The 15,409-nt window shown below is 38.0% G+C and overlaps 1 protein-coding gene across 3 annotated transcripts in view; it reads left to right on the top strand.

Moving 5' to 3' along the window:
* Positions 1 to 7,515: 7,515 nt before the first annotated feature.
* IQUB (IQ motif and ubiquitin domain containing) overlaps positions 7,516 to 15,409 on the top strand; it is an 82,706-nt gene continuing 74,812 nt past the window's right edge. The window contains exons 1-2 of one of the 3 annotated variants that reach the window (XM_045191200.2): positions 7,516 to 7,591; positions 13,250 to 13,662. In XM_045191200.2, coding sequence (XP_045047135.2) covers positions 13,254 to 13,662 — 409 coding nt within the window. In that variant the 5' untranslated portion in view covers positions 7,516 to 7,591; positions 13,250 to 13,253. Of the gene's footprint in view, positions 7,592 to 13,249; positions 13,663 to 15,409 lie in introns of those variants that run through there. The other 2 variants (XM_024555065.3, XM_045191201.2) reach the window with 2 other exon arrangements.

Here is a 15,409-nt window from a genome sequence, read left to right as displayed (position 1 = left end):
TGATAAGAGTTCCTGCAGTTTATCTGGCATATGGATAGGCTTTTATTCAAAACATCTTAGTTGTATGATTATAACTTCCAGGTGGAGCCACTAAGTAGTTTTTACTAAGTTTCCAGTGACAGTAGCTGGGTATCCAGATAAAGCTGTTCAAGGAAAGAAACAATTGACAAGTTTAAGGTTAAACAAAAATAAAATTACTTTTCAGGTGCCCTTGCCTTTTCTTTCTAGCCCATATCATTTCTAAAAACTTAGTTAAATTTGGTATTTCTTACCTTCAAAGATAGTACTTCGGGGTTTGTGTGTGTGTATGCACGTGCATGTGTGTTTTGCTGTCTCTGTGACAAAGCAGAATCAGAATGAGAAAGGAAATTGTATTTTTCTTTTTCCCCTTACAGAGCTGTAAATTGAATGAACTCAGTGACTTAGTGGAGGCAAATTGTCAGCTTCTCAGAATGGCCTATTCCCTGCTCTGTGAAAGAAGTAGAATTTGTGATTTATAACTTTCTTTTCAATTGTAAACATTTGCTTTAGAATATAATACATTATATTTGTTGATAATGAAAATATATGATTGATCTTAAAGCATGTTTACGTAGATGCATTTAAGATAACTTTTTAACCAACCAGAGAAACAGAAAGGTGGCTTGATGAGCCTTTGTCATATTTTCAGCCCCACTTCTCCCATGATTCTTGGACATCTTATATATTGCACCAATAGAGCTCCAGTGGCTATTGATAAAACGGGACCTTACTGATATTTGCATTAGAAATGCAAGTTGTAGTTTAGTTGTAGTTGTAATAATAATATAATAATAGCTAACTTGTTAATGTTAACCAGGCACCAAGTACTTGACTGATTTCTCATTAAATCTGAACAACTCTTTTAAGAGTTGCTGGGAACTGCCTTGCCAGTTTCAAAAACTGTAACCCCAACATGGCTGAGGCTGAGTAAAAAGACCTTGGGACCATAAGCAACTTAGGAGACAAAGCTTATCTTCCCTGGCAGGGGTGCCGCCTCTGCTCCCTTTCACTTCACCCTGCTTGGCTCCGGACAGATGACCAGTGAGCCAAGGTTAGCCAATGATGGGTAGGATTCCTCAAAGGAGGGACGACCTAAGACGGGCATGGTTGCAAAGGGTCCCTCAGGGAAGGACTTGGGGGGGGCCATAGAAAAAGGGGGTGATGGGCCCTTGCACCTCGGCTTTGACATAGCCTGAGTCCTCATTCTGTCTGCAAGAAGTCTCTCAATCTCTTGGATGCCTTATTTCCCCTTCCTGACTTGAGCCTGAAACAGTGCTGGAGGTGGGTGTGGCCCTGTGCTGGAAAGGGTGGGTTCCCTAGGGCTAAGAAAGAATGCATAAAATCCTATGAAACCTACTAATACCCTCAATTTAAATGATGTGTCCATGCATGAAATGAGTTTGTTCCCCAAAGTTTTATGGCCCTTTAACTATCTGACCCTGACTAAGAGTAAGCCCTCATAGTTCTTTGAATGTTATCTATTATTTGGTCATTCCTGCTGACAATGATTGATGAGCTTTATCTTTACACCCTGTATTCCTATGCAAATTAAACCCAATAAAAGCCCATTGAGGAACAGGTTCCTGGCCCTTCTCCTTTGAGAGATCAGCTACCTTTCTTCCCCATGCAGATCATGTCTTGGTAGACTTATTCTCATCTGTGGCGGCTGGTGGCGGGGGGGGGGGGGGGGGGGGGGGGGGGCGCTCTGCAGGTGGAGCCCGCCCCACAAAGAGTGAAATCCTGAAAATTATCTACATTTTCCAGGCAAGGAAACCAGAGTTCAATGTGAGTAGTGCTCCCCTGCAATTGTGCAACATGGGGATGCTGAAAAAATTGAGGCAAAGAGATGGTGTAATAACACCATGGTCACATACTAGTAAGATAATGGAGCTACATTTTGAACGTAGACAGTCATAACTCATGCTCCTAACCATTATATTATTCCTTATGAATGCTCAAGGTGTCACTCTTGCATGTACTATATGGGCTGTACCAGAAGAACATAGATCCTGGTTTCTTGACTTTGTCTGTGAAAGTACAATGCATGTAAAGAATAAATATGAGCAGAAGTAGTATACTGGACTTTGTGCAAAAATCTTCACATAGATCACAGGCTGATAACTGGTAGGTATCTAAAAGGCATTGCAGTGTGGGCCATCTTTTTTTTTTTATGTTTCATAACTGCCTATACAACCTTATGCTTGATTGTTTTTACTCTTTCAGATGTTTTCCAGTTTCTTCCTATATACTTCTAGATTAAGATTTCCTGACCAGTTGGAAACGATTCTTCTATTTAAAGACATCCAATGTTGCTGAGGGGCAACTAGACAAATTTAAGTAATTTTTAGAATGGCCCATTTCAATTCTTGACTTCTCGTGTGTTATTTATTCAATTACTATACTCCAGACACTTCATAAGAAGCTAATCAATTTGAGCTTTGCAAAGAAGAAAATGGCAGCAAAATCCATGTCCCCTTCTATCTGTGGACTGAATGCAGAATATTCAAATTACATAGGCATGCTTTCCTTTGGGGTGAAAATGGCTTACTTATATCTGGATCACCATATGACTTTTCATTGACCTTGTAATGATTTTGAGAGTGAAAGGAAGTTATAAGGATAACAGGTATAAATCATCATTGCCCCGGTCAAACAGGATAATGCATTTCCCACATGGAGAGAGAATCAGTGCTCAGGGTTGCCGTATTTGCTATACCAGGAGAAGCTGGAGTAGTTTGTCATCTGAATAGGGAGAATGTAACAGTGGCAACCATCATATGCCATGGCTACCAGGCTCCACCATTATTCTCCTGCTTCTCTACCTTTCCCTCAGAAGTGGGGGATGGAAGGAGCTTATTTTGATTGTTGTATTTCCTTTTCTAATTCTAAAGTGTAGTTAGGTGAAACTAAAGAGTTTGTTTTGTTTGTTTTTATAATGCAAAGCAGGCTTATTTGCAGGCACTACAATGAGTATTAGGACCCTAGATAAATAGGAAAGAAAGCAGTCTGTCAAGTGGAGATCGAGATTTTTAAGTAGATGACTTTGGGACTTCTATTACAATGGGAATACTTGCTGAATTGCTTTTATGATTTCACTGATACGTGGTCTAATGAACAAAATAAAATAGAAACAAACAGATACAGAAAACAGACTTAACAGCTGTCAGGTAGGGAGCTGGGTGAAAAAGCTGAAGGATTAAACAAACTCAAGACACAGACAACAATATGGTAATTACAAGAGGGGAAGGAGGGTGGAGGGAGGTAGAAGAGAGTATAGGAAGTGTAAATAGTTCAGAAAGAGACGATGTTGAACACAAAGCAATATACAGATGTATTACAGAATTGTGCACTTAAAACCTATATAATTTTATTAACCAATGTCACTCCAATAAGTTCAATGAGAAAAAGTTGTCTCTTGCCCTGGCTGGTGCAGCTCAATGGGTTGAGCACTGGCCTGTGAACTGAAAGGTCACCAGTTCAATTCCCAGTCAGGGCATGTGCCTAGGTTTTGGGCCAGGTACCCAGTTGGGGGCATGTGAGAGGCAACTGATTGATGTTTCCCTCCCTCCTTTGCTCTAAAAAATAACTAAAAAAAAAAAAAAAAAAAAGTCTCTTCATCTGATGCTTCAGCAGGCTTTTCAAACAGGCCTTCCCACCTATAATTCCTTATGACAGCCAAGATGATATTTCTACTTAACCAGGAACTCTCCCAAGAAATCTAGAGTTCGGTTTGACTACTCTCAGAAGCCAAGGATTCAGGTCTTATAAGGCATTGCTTAACATGTTATCCAATTGTAGAGTGGACTTTTGTGCTCCTATGCCATTTCCCCAGTTATCTGTATCAGGCCTCATGTTTTCTTTTTCAAAAAGAGAAAATCAACAATGTTGTATATAAGAAAATTTTCACATATGGGCTAATAATCGCTTTTTCTTCCCAGTCTCCATAGTTATAAAAAGAAACAAAGAGACTCCCTCTGCAAGGGTATTCTGGGGTCTACGGTAAAGAACCATTCACTGAACATACCATGAGTATTTTGCATCTGTGTGCAAAATTTCCTTTAAAACTTCATACTCAATGGGATTGCAGCCTATGCTACAATAATAGTAGTAGTCTTTGAGAAAAAAAGTAAATGAGAAGATAGGAGTCTGATTTAGAGGAATATAAATAGGTTTATTTTAAATAGAATTCACAAGAACCAAAATTGGAATGTGATATGAGATTTGAATTATTGATAGGAACTGGAGAAATTGATTCAAAAATCTTTATGTAGAGGTAATAAGCCAAAACTTTAGTTAGTGAAAGAAAGTGAGAAAAGTAGTTAATTTGCATAGGCTACCCCTAAACCTAAAAGTTTTCACACATCCAAAGTTTGTTTCTTACTCATATTACATGCCTAATGAGGGTAGACAGTGTTCAAGAGTCACATAAGGAATATGAGCTAAGGATGGTGCCATTTCAAGACATGCTTCCATAAACACGGGCAGAGGACAGGGACCATGGCACATCACACACAGAAACAAAAAAGAAACAAAACCAAAGTTAAAAAGAAAAATCTTTAAAAATCCTCACCTGAGAACATGTTCATTAATTCCAGAGAGAGTGGAAGGGTGTAGGGGAGAGAGAAACGAGGGTGTGAGAAAGAAACATCAATTGGCTGCCTCCCATACTGGGGATTGAACCCACAACCTTTTAGTGTGGTGACTTACACTGCAACCAACTGAGCCACCTGGCCAGGGATCTTAAAATGTTTTGACTGTGCTGTAGAACTCAAAAATTTATCTTGCCATGCATTGCTAATAATTAATGTTCAAAGAGATTTTTAGGTTTATATCAGCAGCTAATTTTTTGCAGTGCGCCTAAATATAATTTATGGTGGATTAGCCTCTTTGTATATGTAACTCTGTAAATGAAAAGCACTTCAGAGATTCTTTTGGAGGGGATTCTCATGATCACAAATATGGGTATATTTTTTTTCAGATGAAACTTTTAGGCATTTCTTTTTTTCCTATAACGGGAGGGCTGATTATTTTTCTCAAGGTAAAATAGTTCCAAAATTCCCTATCTAAATTCCAAACTCCAAAAATTTTCATGACTCATTGGAAGCAAAATCTGACCAGTATTGACATAAGGCTATTTGTGGACTTTATCTCACTTTAATGTGAATATGAATATAATATTTTTCTACAGAAGTATTAATGTATTTGATTCTGTCTCTCTGATTCTATATTTCCAGACCCATTGAAGATGTCACAGAATATATAGTACATGCCTGTATTACCTTTCAAAAACAGGAAAAATCCTGAATTTCAAACATATCTGCCCCTTACAGGTGTAGAAAAGGAACTATGGAAATACTATATGCATTTCCAGTCTCTTAACTAGCTCACAGAAGTGTTATGGTCCAAATTTAGTCCATATAGGTGATTTCTAAAGCATAACTTTAAGACCTTGGTATTCTTCTAATGTTTTTTTCTAGTTCATTCACTTGTATCAAAATACATTTTAGTCTGAAGTACCAATGGGAAATACTTTGAAATGCTTGATTTCATAAAGCCACTAGGTGGCATCTTTGTAAAAATAAAGCACATTTTAAAATGTTTATTGCATAATAAATGCTGAGATAAATAAAGGTAGGTGTTTCATGAGAAATAAAAATAAGTCATTTCGGGCAATAAATTCCCCCAAAGTATAGGTTTATTGTGGAAAGTAAATGGAAAATGATGTAAAATTATTTTTCTGTTTTTGGAATTGAGTCTTTCTCATTGGTTATTTTCACTTTACATTTATTTTACACAACCAAATAATTACTTTGTGTGTGTGGTTTTGATGTGCTAATAACCTTTCCAACCTGAATAGAATGGAGTGCCTGGGAAGCCTACCAATTATGTTAGACTCAGCTGGTTGTGTAAGGGCATCTCTACAGTAAAATATTAATAAAACATGAACATAGAGTGAGTATCCAGTCACATTTAACACTGTGAAGTACTTGATGTTCTCTACCACCAGGTTTTTTTCCCCTCCGTATCCTACCTCTATGACTAAACCTAGTTTTTGCTTACATGAAGGGCAGTGGATGATATATTTTAAAGAGGAGAGCCAGAAAGGTGCGTGTTTAAAACCAGTAGAATTCTCATGCCTGGTAAAATTAAGATATACTATGATTTTGGAGATGGAAGTGGGGGAGTATTTGGAAGCACCTGTCTGCACACCTCCAATTACCCTGGTTTACCCATAAAAGACTAACTCTAGTAGTTATCTGAATGCTCCTTCTCCCCTTTTCTCTGCTCTTCATGAATATGTGGATTCATGTAGTTAGTGGTTTAAATGCATTTGCTTTTATTGAAAGCCATTATTAAAGCCAGCTTTATCTGAGAGTATAATACATATTTTATATTGCACTAGTAATAAATACATATTTTTAAACAGGGTGAGGACTGAAAAATGACATTGGACATTAGGAAGTTATTGGGGGATGTGAATGCAATTTTAGTAGAATGATATAAAGGAATGAAAACATTGAACATTATGAAGGAGGAATGAAGTGTACTATATATGACAAAAATTTAATTTTATTACTTCATTTTATATCTTTTTAAAATAGTAAAGCGTCTTAAGTCAAACATGGTCGCATAGATTATTGGTTTAAAGTAGAGGCTCTGGACTCATACTTGCTGGGTTTAATCCTGGCTCCCTCATTAAACCTCTCTAAACCTTAGTTTCTTCACTAGTAAAGTGGAGCTAGTCACTGCTCTTCCTTAATTAAATAATTGCAAGGATTAAATTAGAAATATAAAGTGCTTAGTAACAAATAATACTTATAAATGTTAATTATTATTGTAAGGCAGTCACATTGTTATTACATTTGCAATAGGAACGTAAATGATCCTTTCCTTTAATTCTTTAAAACCTTCTCAATTTAAAGAATATACGGTGATAGACAAAAGAAAACCCTTTACAATTTAGTGGTTAACAAAAGCTTTGCTTCTTCTGACCTAAAAGGGGTATTATGTAATAGCTCCTGTCTCCCTTTTCTCTGGTTGCCAGGAAGCTAAAAGCCAAGTTCTAAATTTAACAAAAGCAAGTAGGCACCTACTGGTGTACTGTGTTCTCCTTTGTCAAGATGTTCATTCTCGTCTCATATTTATATTTTCTGTAATCCTGATTTCTTACGTGTATAAGCGCACCTTGCTTCCAGTGTTTGGTTTGGAGAACGGTGCTCTTCCACAAGGGTAAAAGGGATCTGGAAGAGTGGTTAGAGTCCGATTCACTTTCAGATCTAACCAGCAGGTAATCACTGTCTCTGCCCTTGCCCCGCCTTCGATGCCCTCCACACGCCCTCGACCAGACCCGCCCCGCCCTTCACCCGCCCTCATCCCCTAGCTCCGCTCCGCCCCTCCGCTGCATCTTTTCTGGCGCGAGAACAGCTTCTTCCCACGGGAGCTGTGCACAGGCGAGAGGAGGTGGTGCCAGGGTCGTTGCTAGGATACCGCGGGCAACAGAATCCGGCTTCGGGCGCTGCCTATGAGGAAGCTGATGAACCGCCTGGACTCGAGTAGCGAAGTATCTTAGGTAGGAGGACATATTCTGGTTGCCCTCTCCAGACCCAACCCTTAGACCGCCCTTGAGTCAGGTACTCAACCGGCGCTGGACTCTTAGGACTCTGTGCCAGGCGCCTGTGTGGACCGGGCTCTGGGGACCGACTGATGGGGCCGGTCAGGAATGTTCCACCCTGACTTTAAAAACTGTGCAAAGCAACCGTTCTTTCTTGAGTTCCTTTTCTGGGTCCGCATTTGTATTTAGGATTCAGAAGCAGCAGCATCTAGCTGGGAAGGTATATCTCACCTCCCACCCCTAGTGCTTTTCACGGTCATAGTATAGACGCAAGGTGTAACATTGAGTTATCCTTGGTGACCATTTTCAGTCTTTAGTAAATAGAGGGTTCACAGACCGTTCTCACTGGCACTCTCACTCCTTTCCACCCATGCTTTTGCTGTGCCTTTTAAAAAACTTTAAAACTCAAGTCTATTTGGTAGTAATCAAAACTGGATTCCTTGCCTTACTACTTACACTTACATTCTAGATCTATCATACCTTGTAGGTGAAAGGGGGACTTTTTTTTTGTATATAATCATAATAGAGATTGTGTTTTTCTTTTAAACAATTTTTAAGATTACTTTTGAATAGATAATACATAAAAGTGACAAACTGTTTAAACAGTAAAAAGAATAAACAGTGAAAATCTGCGTTTCACCCATTCCCCCCTGCCACCCCAAACTGCCTGGTCCTCCAGTTCCCCTTCTAGAGGTACTCTCTGCATATACAAATATGTAGTACCTGTAAAATTGTACCTACTGATCTGTGCTTTTGTAGGAGGTCATCAAGAGGACATGACTGTGGGTTGACCCTTGAACTGGACAGGGCAATGGGGGTTTCTTACCCCCTCCACTATCCTTGAAGGTTCTGCCCACTCGTCCCTTACTGTTCTAGGAGCTGCTTCTAGGAGGAAGCCTTTAGAACAGGGTGTCAAAGTCATTTTCACCAGGGGCCACATCAGCCTCACGGTTGCCTTCAAAGAGCAGAAATAATTTTAGAACAGTAGAAATGTGACTACTCCTTAACTGTTAAGGAGTTGAAATTACATTCGGCCCTTTGAAGGCAACCTCGAGGTTGATGAGGCCCCTGGTGAGAATGAGTTTGACACCCCCGCTTTAGAGATTAGTGTGTTGTTGAGACCATCTGATCTGTATACATGACTCAGCTGGATTAAGTAAGGCCTCTCTACAAACTCTTAAATTTCGGTGGGTGACTGCCGAGATCTACACCTCTTTGTAGCTGCCCAAGACAAACTTTTGTAACTCCTTTGTAAGTTCTCTTGCTTATTAAAACTGCCACCCACTCCCCTGGCCCAGTAGCTCAGTTGGTTAGAGCATCCTCCTGATACACCAAGCTTGTGGATTCCATCCCTGGTCAAGGCTTATAGGGAAGAAGCAACCAGTGAATGCATAAATAAGTGAAACAACAAATCAAAGTTCCTCTCTCTCTCAAAAAAAAAAAACCAATCAATAAAAACCTCCCCTGCCACCTACCATACCAACTGGTGAGGTTTGCCTCTTTTTTCTGTCTCTTGCAGTTTTGGATTTCACCTGGGGAACTCTTGAGGTTGTTAACCAGGAGCTTTGCTTTTTCTCTTAAGTAAATCATACAGTATGTAGCCTTTCAAATTGGCTTCTTGCTTAGCATAATTCAAGATTTATCCATATTTTTGTATGTATCACTAGTTTATTCCTTCTTATTGATAAGTAGAATTCCATTTATGAATGTATATGTATCCATCAGCTCAGGAACATTTGTGGTTTCCAGTCTTTGGTGATTAAGAATAAAGACTTCATAAACTTTTGTGTACATGTTTTGTGTGAATGTAGCTTTTCATTCCACTTGGGTAAAGGACATAGATTGCTGAGTTATATGATAAGTATGTGTTTAATTTTATAAGAAAACTGACAAATTATCCCAAATGTTGTTCCAATGTGCATTTTCACCATCAAGTTATAAAAGCCACTTGTCTTCATACTCACTAACCCTTGATATTGTTGGGCTAAAAAACCTAAACAAACATGTATTAACTACTGTAAATAAGTGTGCAGTGAATTTTCATTGTGATTTGAAGTTGCATTTCTCCAGTGACTAATGACATCGAGCATCTTTTCATGTACTTGTTCTCAGGGCCAGGAGTAGAATGAGGTGATTGAGGCAACTAGGTCCAAAATTTTAGGAGGCATTTATTCTCAGGCTCAAATGCAAGTGTAGAGCAGTGCAGGCACCACACTTGGCTTCAGCCTAGTCCTGGCTCTGCTTATTTGCCTTCTGTATGTATTCTTTGGTGATATGTCTATTTAATTGTTTACTCTTTTGTTTTTTTACTGTTATTATTTTCTTATTGAGTTTTGAGAGTTCTCTATATATATTGAATACAAGTCCTTTATCAGATAAGAGTTTTGCAAAAAAGATATCTCCCAGTCTATGGTTTGTCTTTTTATTATTTTACTTGTGTTTTTTGGAGAGCAGTTCTTGGTTTTGTTGCTGTTCCTGATTTAGAAGATGCCATTTCGGTGGTTTTAGGGGATGACCCACCAGATAGAAACAGGAGCTTTACCCGACTCTCCAAAGCGGGTGGATGAGTATGCTGCTACGAGTTAGGGCTTGTTCAGATACTCTCCTTCTAATCAGGCTATTAAGCTCTGTTATGGGAGAAAATGACCAAAAGGAAGATTTTTTTTAGTGGGTGAGAGCCTGAAGAGGTTTGTTGAATTTTTAAAAAATTCAGTTTCTGTTCAGTTTGATCTCATTTTACGTTTTTCCCCCTTTGTTGTTTTGAAATTTTAAAACTTTATTTTAGTTATTTTATTTCTGTACTGGAAACTTAACCATGTATGTTTAATTTAACAACATCTAGGATTAATAACAGCAGTTCCCTCAATTTTTAAACAGTATAAGGATTCAGGAACAGTTTATTGTCATCTTTGCTTTCCCAATACTGTATTTTGTTGTCTAAGATTTCAAGGTTTTGCTATTATTTTGTGTTGGATTTACCCATATGTTTATTATTTATTTGCTCATCTCTCCTTCTTATTCTTCGTGCTTCCATCAGGTCCATTTTCCTCCTTTTTCAAGTATAACCTTTAGATAAAATTTTTTTTTAAAGCAGATATCTTGGTGATAACTTACTTGTAAATAAATCTATTTTCTGTCTGGAGAGATAATTTTGCTGGGTACACAATTCTAGGTTGATTGCGATCTTACTTGAATTAGCACATTGTTGCCTTGGCTTCTATTTTTCTGATGAGCAATCTGCAGTGATTTTACTTTTCTTTTCTTTTTATTAATGTCAGCTGTTGGGAACCGCCCTACCTGGTTTCAGAAGCTGTAACCCCCCATGGTTAAGGCTGAGTCGGAGTTGGGACCATAAGCCACTAAGGAGACAAAGCTTATCTCCCTGGCAGGTGTGCCATCTCTGCCCATTTCACCCTGCTTGGCCCTGAGCTTGACCAGTTAGCCAATGATAGGTAAGATTCCTCAAGGGAGGAACAACCTAAGACAGGCATGGTCACAAAGAGGCCCTCAGAGAAGGACTTGGGGATCTATAGAAAAAGGGGGTGATAGACCCTCGCCCCTCGGCTTTGACATAGCCTGAGTCCTCATTCTGTCTGCAAGAAGTCTCCTAATCTCTTGGCTGCCTTACTTCCCCTGCCTGCCTTAAGCCTGAAGCAATAACAGAGGGCAGTGCAGTCCTGTGCTGGGAGGGGCGGATTCCCTGGGGAATCAGGCCTAAGAAAAAATGCATACAATCCTGTGAAACTTACTTAATTTATACCCTCAGCTTAAAAGATAAGGGTCCAGACCTGAGATGAGTCTGGTGCCCAAAGTTTTATAGCCCTTTAACTAATTGACCATAACTCAGAATAAGCCCTCAAAGTTCTCTGTAAGTGATGTATTGTTTAACCCTTGCTGCCTGACAATGATTGATGAGCTTTATCTGTATTCCTGTGCCAATGAACCTAATAAAAGCCAATGGAGGAAAAGGCTCGGGGCCCTTCTCTGAGAGATTGGCCACCTTTCCTCCCCAAGCAGATCATGTCTTAGTAGACTTATTCTTCATCCATGGCGGACGCAGGGCATAGACATAAAGCTCAGCAACAGTCAGCAAATTAATATGATTTAGTGTAGTAGATGATATGTCGCTGTTTGCTTTCTGGACCTTCCTTGTTACTCTGTACTTTAATTACAGTGTGTGGCTATGAATTATTTTTCTTTATCCTGTTAGGTATATATTTATGTTATGCTTCTTGGATCTGTTATATATGGATCTATATTTCATCATTTTGAAAAATTCTCAGCCAATAATTTTTAAGATATTTCCTTTTTTTCCCCATTTCTCTGTTTTTTCTGGGACTTCAATTTGACATACACTAGATCAGGGCCTGGCAAGCTTTCTGCAAAGGGTTTCGCAGGCCACGTATAGTCTCTTTGTATATTTTTCGTTGTTTTTTATGTTAGCAATGCAAACCTGTTCTTAGCTCACAACAAGGTATATGCTTAGCAGAAAAATATACTAGATGTCCTTTTTCTTTTTTCCTTGGCTCCTAAATTCTCATATTTTTTATGTCCTTATCTCTTTGCAGCACTTTGTGTGAAATCTTTTTATTTATCTTGCAGTTTACTAATTCCCTCTTCAACTCTAATACTATATTCATTGGATTCAACAGATATATAGTTCTATTCCAGATATTTGATTTTTTTTTTTTGAAATTTGTCTTCTAGTAGCCAGACAACTTCACTGACTGAGGTTAATTTTTTTGTCGATAAGGATTTGTGCTTCAAATGAAAACTCCAGTGTCAGACTTCCCATCTCACCTCTGTTCCAAATTTTAATCTTCCCTCTGCTGGTTGCCACAGAAATTAGCCTCAAGGTCACCTCCTCTATTCCTCCTTCCTGACTGCCAGCCTCTGTAGGTAGGCTCACTGCTGACTGGCCCCTCACTACTCTGAACCAGCTCTTGTCTCTGTTGCTTGGCTCTGGGCTGCCCTCCTCCACCCTGGCCCAAGCTCCTGGATGCTGTCAAACTCTTTTCCAGGCCAAAGCTCCTGGTTGCAGTAGCTCAGGCCCTACTCAGCTCCAGGATCAACCCATACTTGTTTGTTGATATGTTTGTTTTGGGAATGAGTAGAGGTCATAGGAGGCCTCTGGCTACAACTTTTGAGATCAAAGCTGCCACCAAGAGTGTCCTATCCAGGTTATAGGGGCCTTGTGAATTGGCAGGTTTCTTAGTGTCTAACCAATTGTAATGCCAGAGCATAAATCCTATGTTAGTTTTGTATTTAGGAAAAAAGTTATTCAAAAAGTCCTTTCACAAACATTGATTATTGAATAAGGAAGAGATGACAATATATTTCAAAATATTTTTCAATATATCCTTCAAAGATTTCTTTCAAATTAATTGTGCTTGGAGTTTCTTTTTGATAATACATTTTTACTTTCTGTGCTGTTTTTATTAAAAATTCACTGATGTTTTACCTGATGTCATTACCAAGATAATCATTGTTTTTTTTAAAAAAAAAAGTGAGCAACATTTTAGTATATTGTGAATATTACTGTATACCAGCAATGAATTTGATATTTGGTAGAGAAATTTTTAAGTTTAGTAAATGTATTGATTTTTCACAATTCAGGAAGATGTCTGAACAACAGGAAGAATTTGATGCTCAGGGTGTTGTTGATGCAACAGAAGAAAGTGACAATGCTCATGAGGCTATCAATATTCCAGTTACATCAGAAGACCTTCCAGAGTCAGAAGACAATGAATTAGAACCAGGACCATCTGGTGCTGGCCATGTGAAAGAGCAGAATGACCAGAGTTCTTCAAGCCTGCCATCAACCGATGAAGAACAACAGCTCATGGAAGAGGCCATGCCACCCGAACAGGTTTCAGATTCTCTAAGGCATTATGAAGAGCATTATTTAACTGAATATGATAATGTAACACTGTCAGCCAATGAGTATTCAAATGACATGGCATTTCTGGAAAAAATAAAGGCTATAAAGGAATCACTGAAAACATCAGTGGTAGATTCTTCAGTAACAGGTATTACCTAAGGAAGATAGAACATTTCCTATCTTCATTTTGAGGAATGGTTGCTTTTTCTTGTTTTTGCTTAAAGATTTGTGTTATATTTGATGTTACTTTCGCTTTTCCTATCCACCAAACTTCTCTAGCTATACCACTGGAATGGCTTGACTGTGTGTGAAGCTTCTGTATTCTGCAGTACCTACTTTCCCTAAATAAACAAACACCTTTAAACTTTAAAGATATTTTCCCCAAATACAGTATATATTTTAAATGTTTAGAAATCTTGAAAAATTGTAGACAAATTCTTGAATATAATTGTAATTTTTTTTGCATGCCAATTTGGAATTAATTGTATGTGGATAGCAAGAGGTAGGTTGGGAACTTGACCCAGATATCCTAGTTTCATATCCATTGCTCGCATTATGTTACTTTTAAGTATGTCCCAGTTTCTGTGTAGTTTTAACTTATATTTAGTTCCAAAAAAATCATTGTCTTTCATTATAGTTTAATTTTAAAGATACAATATTGGTGGCATGTAAGAGATATTACTACATTGTTGGTAACAAAGCAGAGGGGGGCAGCAAGAAAGTGGTTACACAGAGAATCTTTCTGCTTGTGTGGTTAACTGACTGCTCCTTCTCCCCTTAGTCCATAAGTTATGAGAAAGTTTTCATCCATAGGGTGGAAAGCACCCGCTGTCACTTAATAATAACAACAGCAGCTTAGGGTGGCTGGTAAAATTTAGCTTTTGAATCTGGTGGTGTAGTTTACTCTTGTGTGGCGTGTTCACATAAGCATAAGCTAAGAATGAAAAGGAAGAAGAAGAAATTAATTGAGTCCAGTTATACCTTGTTGAAGGTGTTACTCTTCAGTTTTATGATCCATTGTAAATTTGGGATCCATTTTTTGATATTTTTGTGATTCCCCGATATTGTAGCTTATAACAAACACATGGTGACTTTAAAAAAATGTTTTCTTAGTCCTGAGACTCACAAATTCCTTAACACAACTCCTTTCCCAAAACTTAGGAAGTTACTACTAAGAAAATTTTAAAATAAATTTATCATCGAATTTTCAATCTATAAAACAATTAAAATAGCCTTCTGAGAATTTAATATCTGTGGAAATGTTCTCTTTGCTAACAGAGAACTGTGAAAACAAGTTTTAACAAGGTTGAAGAACCTTAGCATCAATAATGCCTCGTTGAATTTCATCCTGGATTACTGATGTCTCATTTAGCTTATGGAAACTGTCATTTCAGACACCTAGAAATACACAAGGCTTTTGTTGGCTTACAGTATGCACTCTGTATTCCATCTTATTACATCTTCTCATTAAAATTTAAAGTCTGTTTATGTAAAAGAAAAAAGTTTACCCCGTAACAGTTTTTAAATACTGTATTTCCTTCCTACAATTGGTAAACAAATAATCATTTTATAATGACAATTTTTTTAATGTGTCTTGATTTTCTGTTTATAAGGTGGGAAGTGAGCCACATAATGTCTATTTTTGTGAAAAGTAGGTTTGTGCAGTTATTCCAGACATTTGTGTGTAGTTATTTCAGATATTTGCAAAACAGTAATTTTGTTTTGCATTTTGGCAACTATAGACATAAATTGAGGGAAGAAGAATGGACTTAGTATGAGATACCTTTTGTAGTTGCAAGGTCAAAGAAAATTTTCTTTGAAAATGTATTAATTTTTCTTAATTTCATAAATATGCACTGATTTAGTGATATATGATTATCAATATCTAATGAAAG

This window comes from Desmodus rotundus, chromosome 6, assembly GCF_022682495.2.
Source record: "Desmodus rotundus isolate HL8 chromosome 6, HLdesRot8A.1, whole genome shotgun sequence".
NCBI lineage: Eukaryota > Metazoa > Chordata > Mammalia > Chiroptera > Phyllostomidae > Desmodus > Desmodus rotundus.
This window is presented reverse-complemented; position numbering and strand designations above follow the sequence as displayed.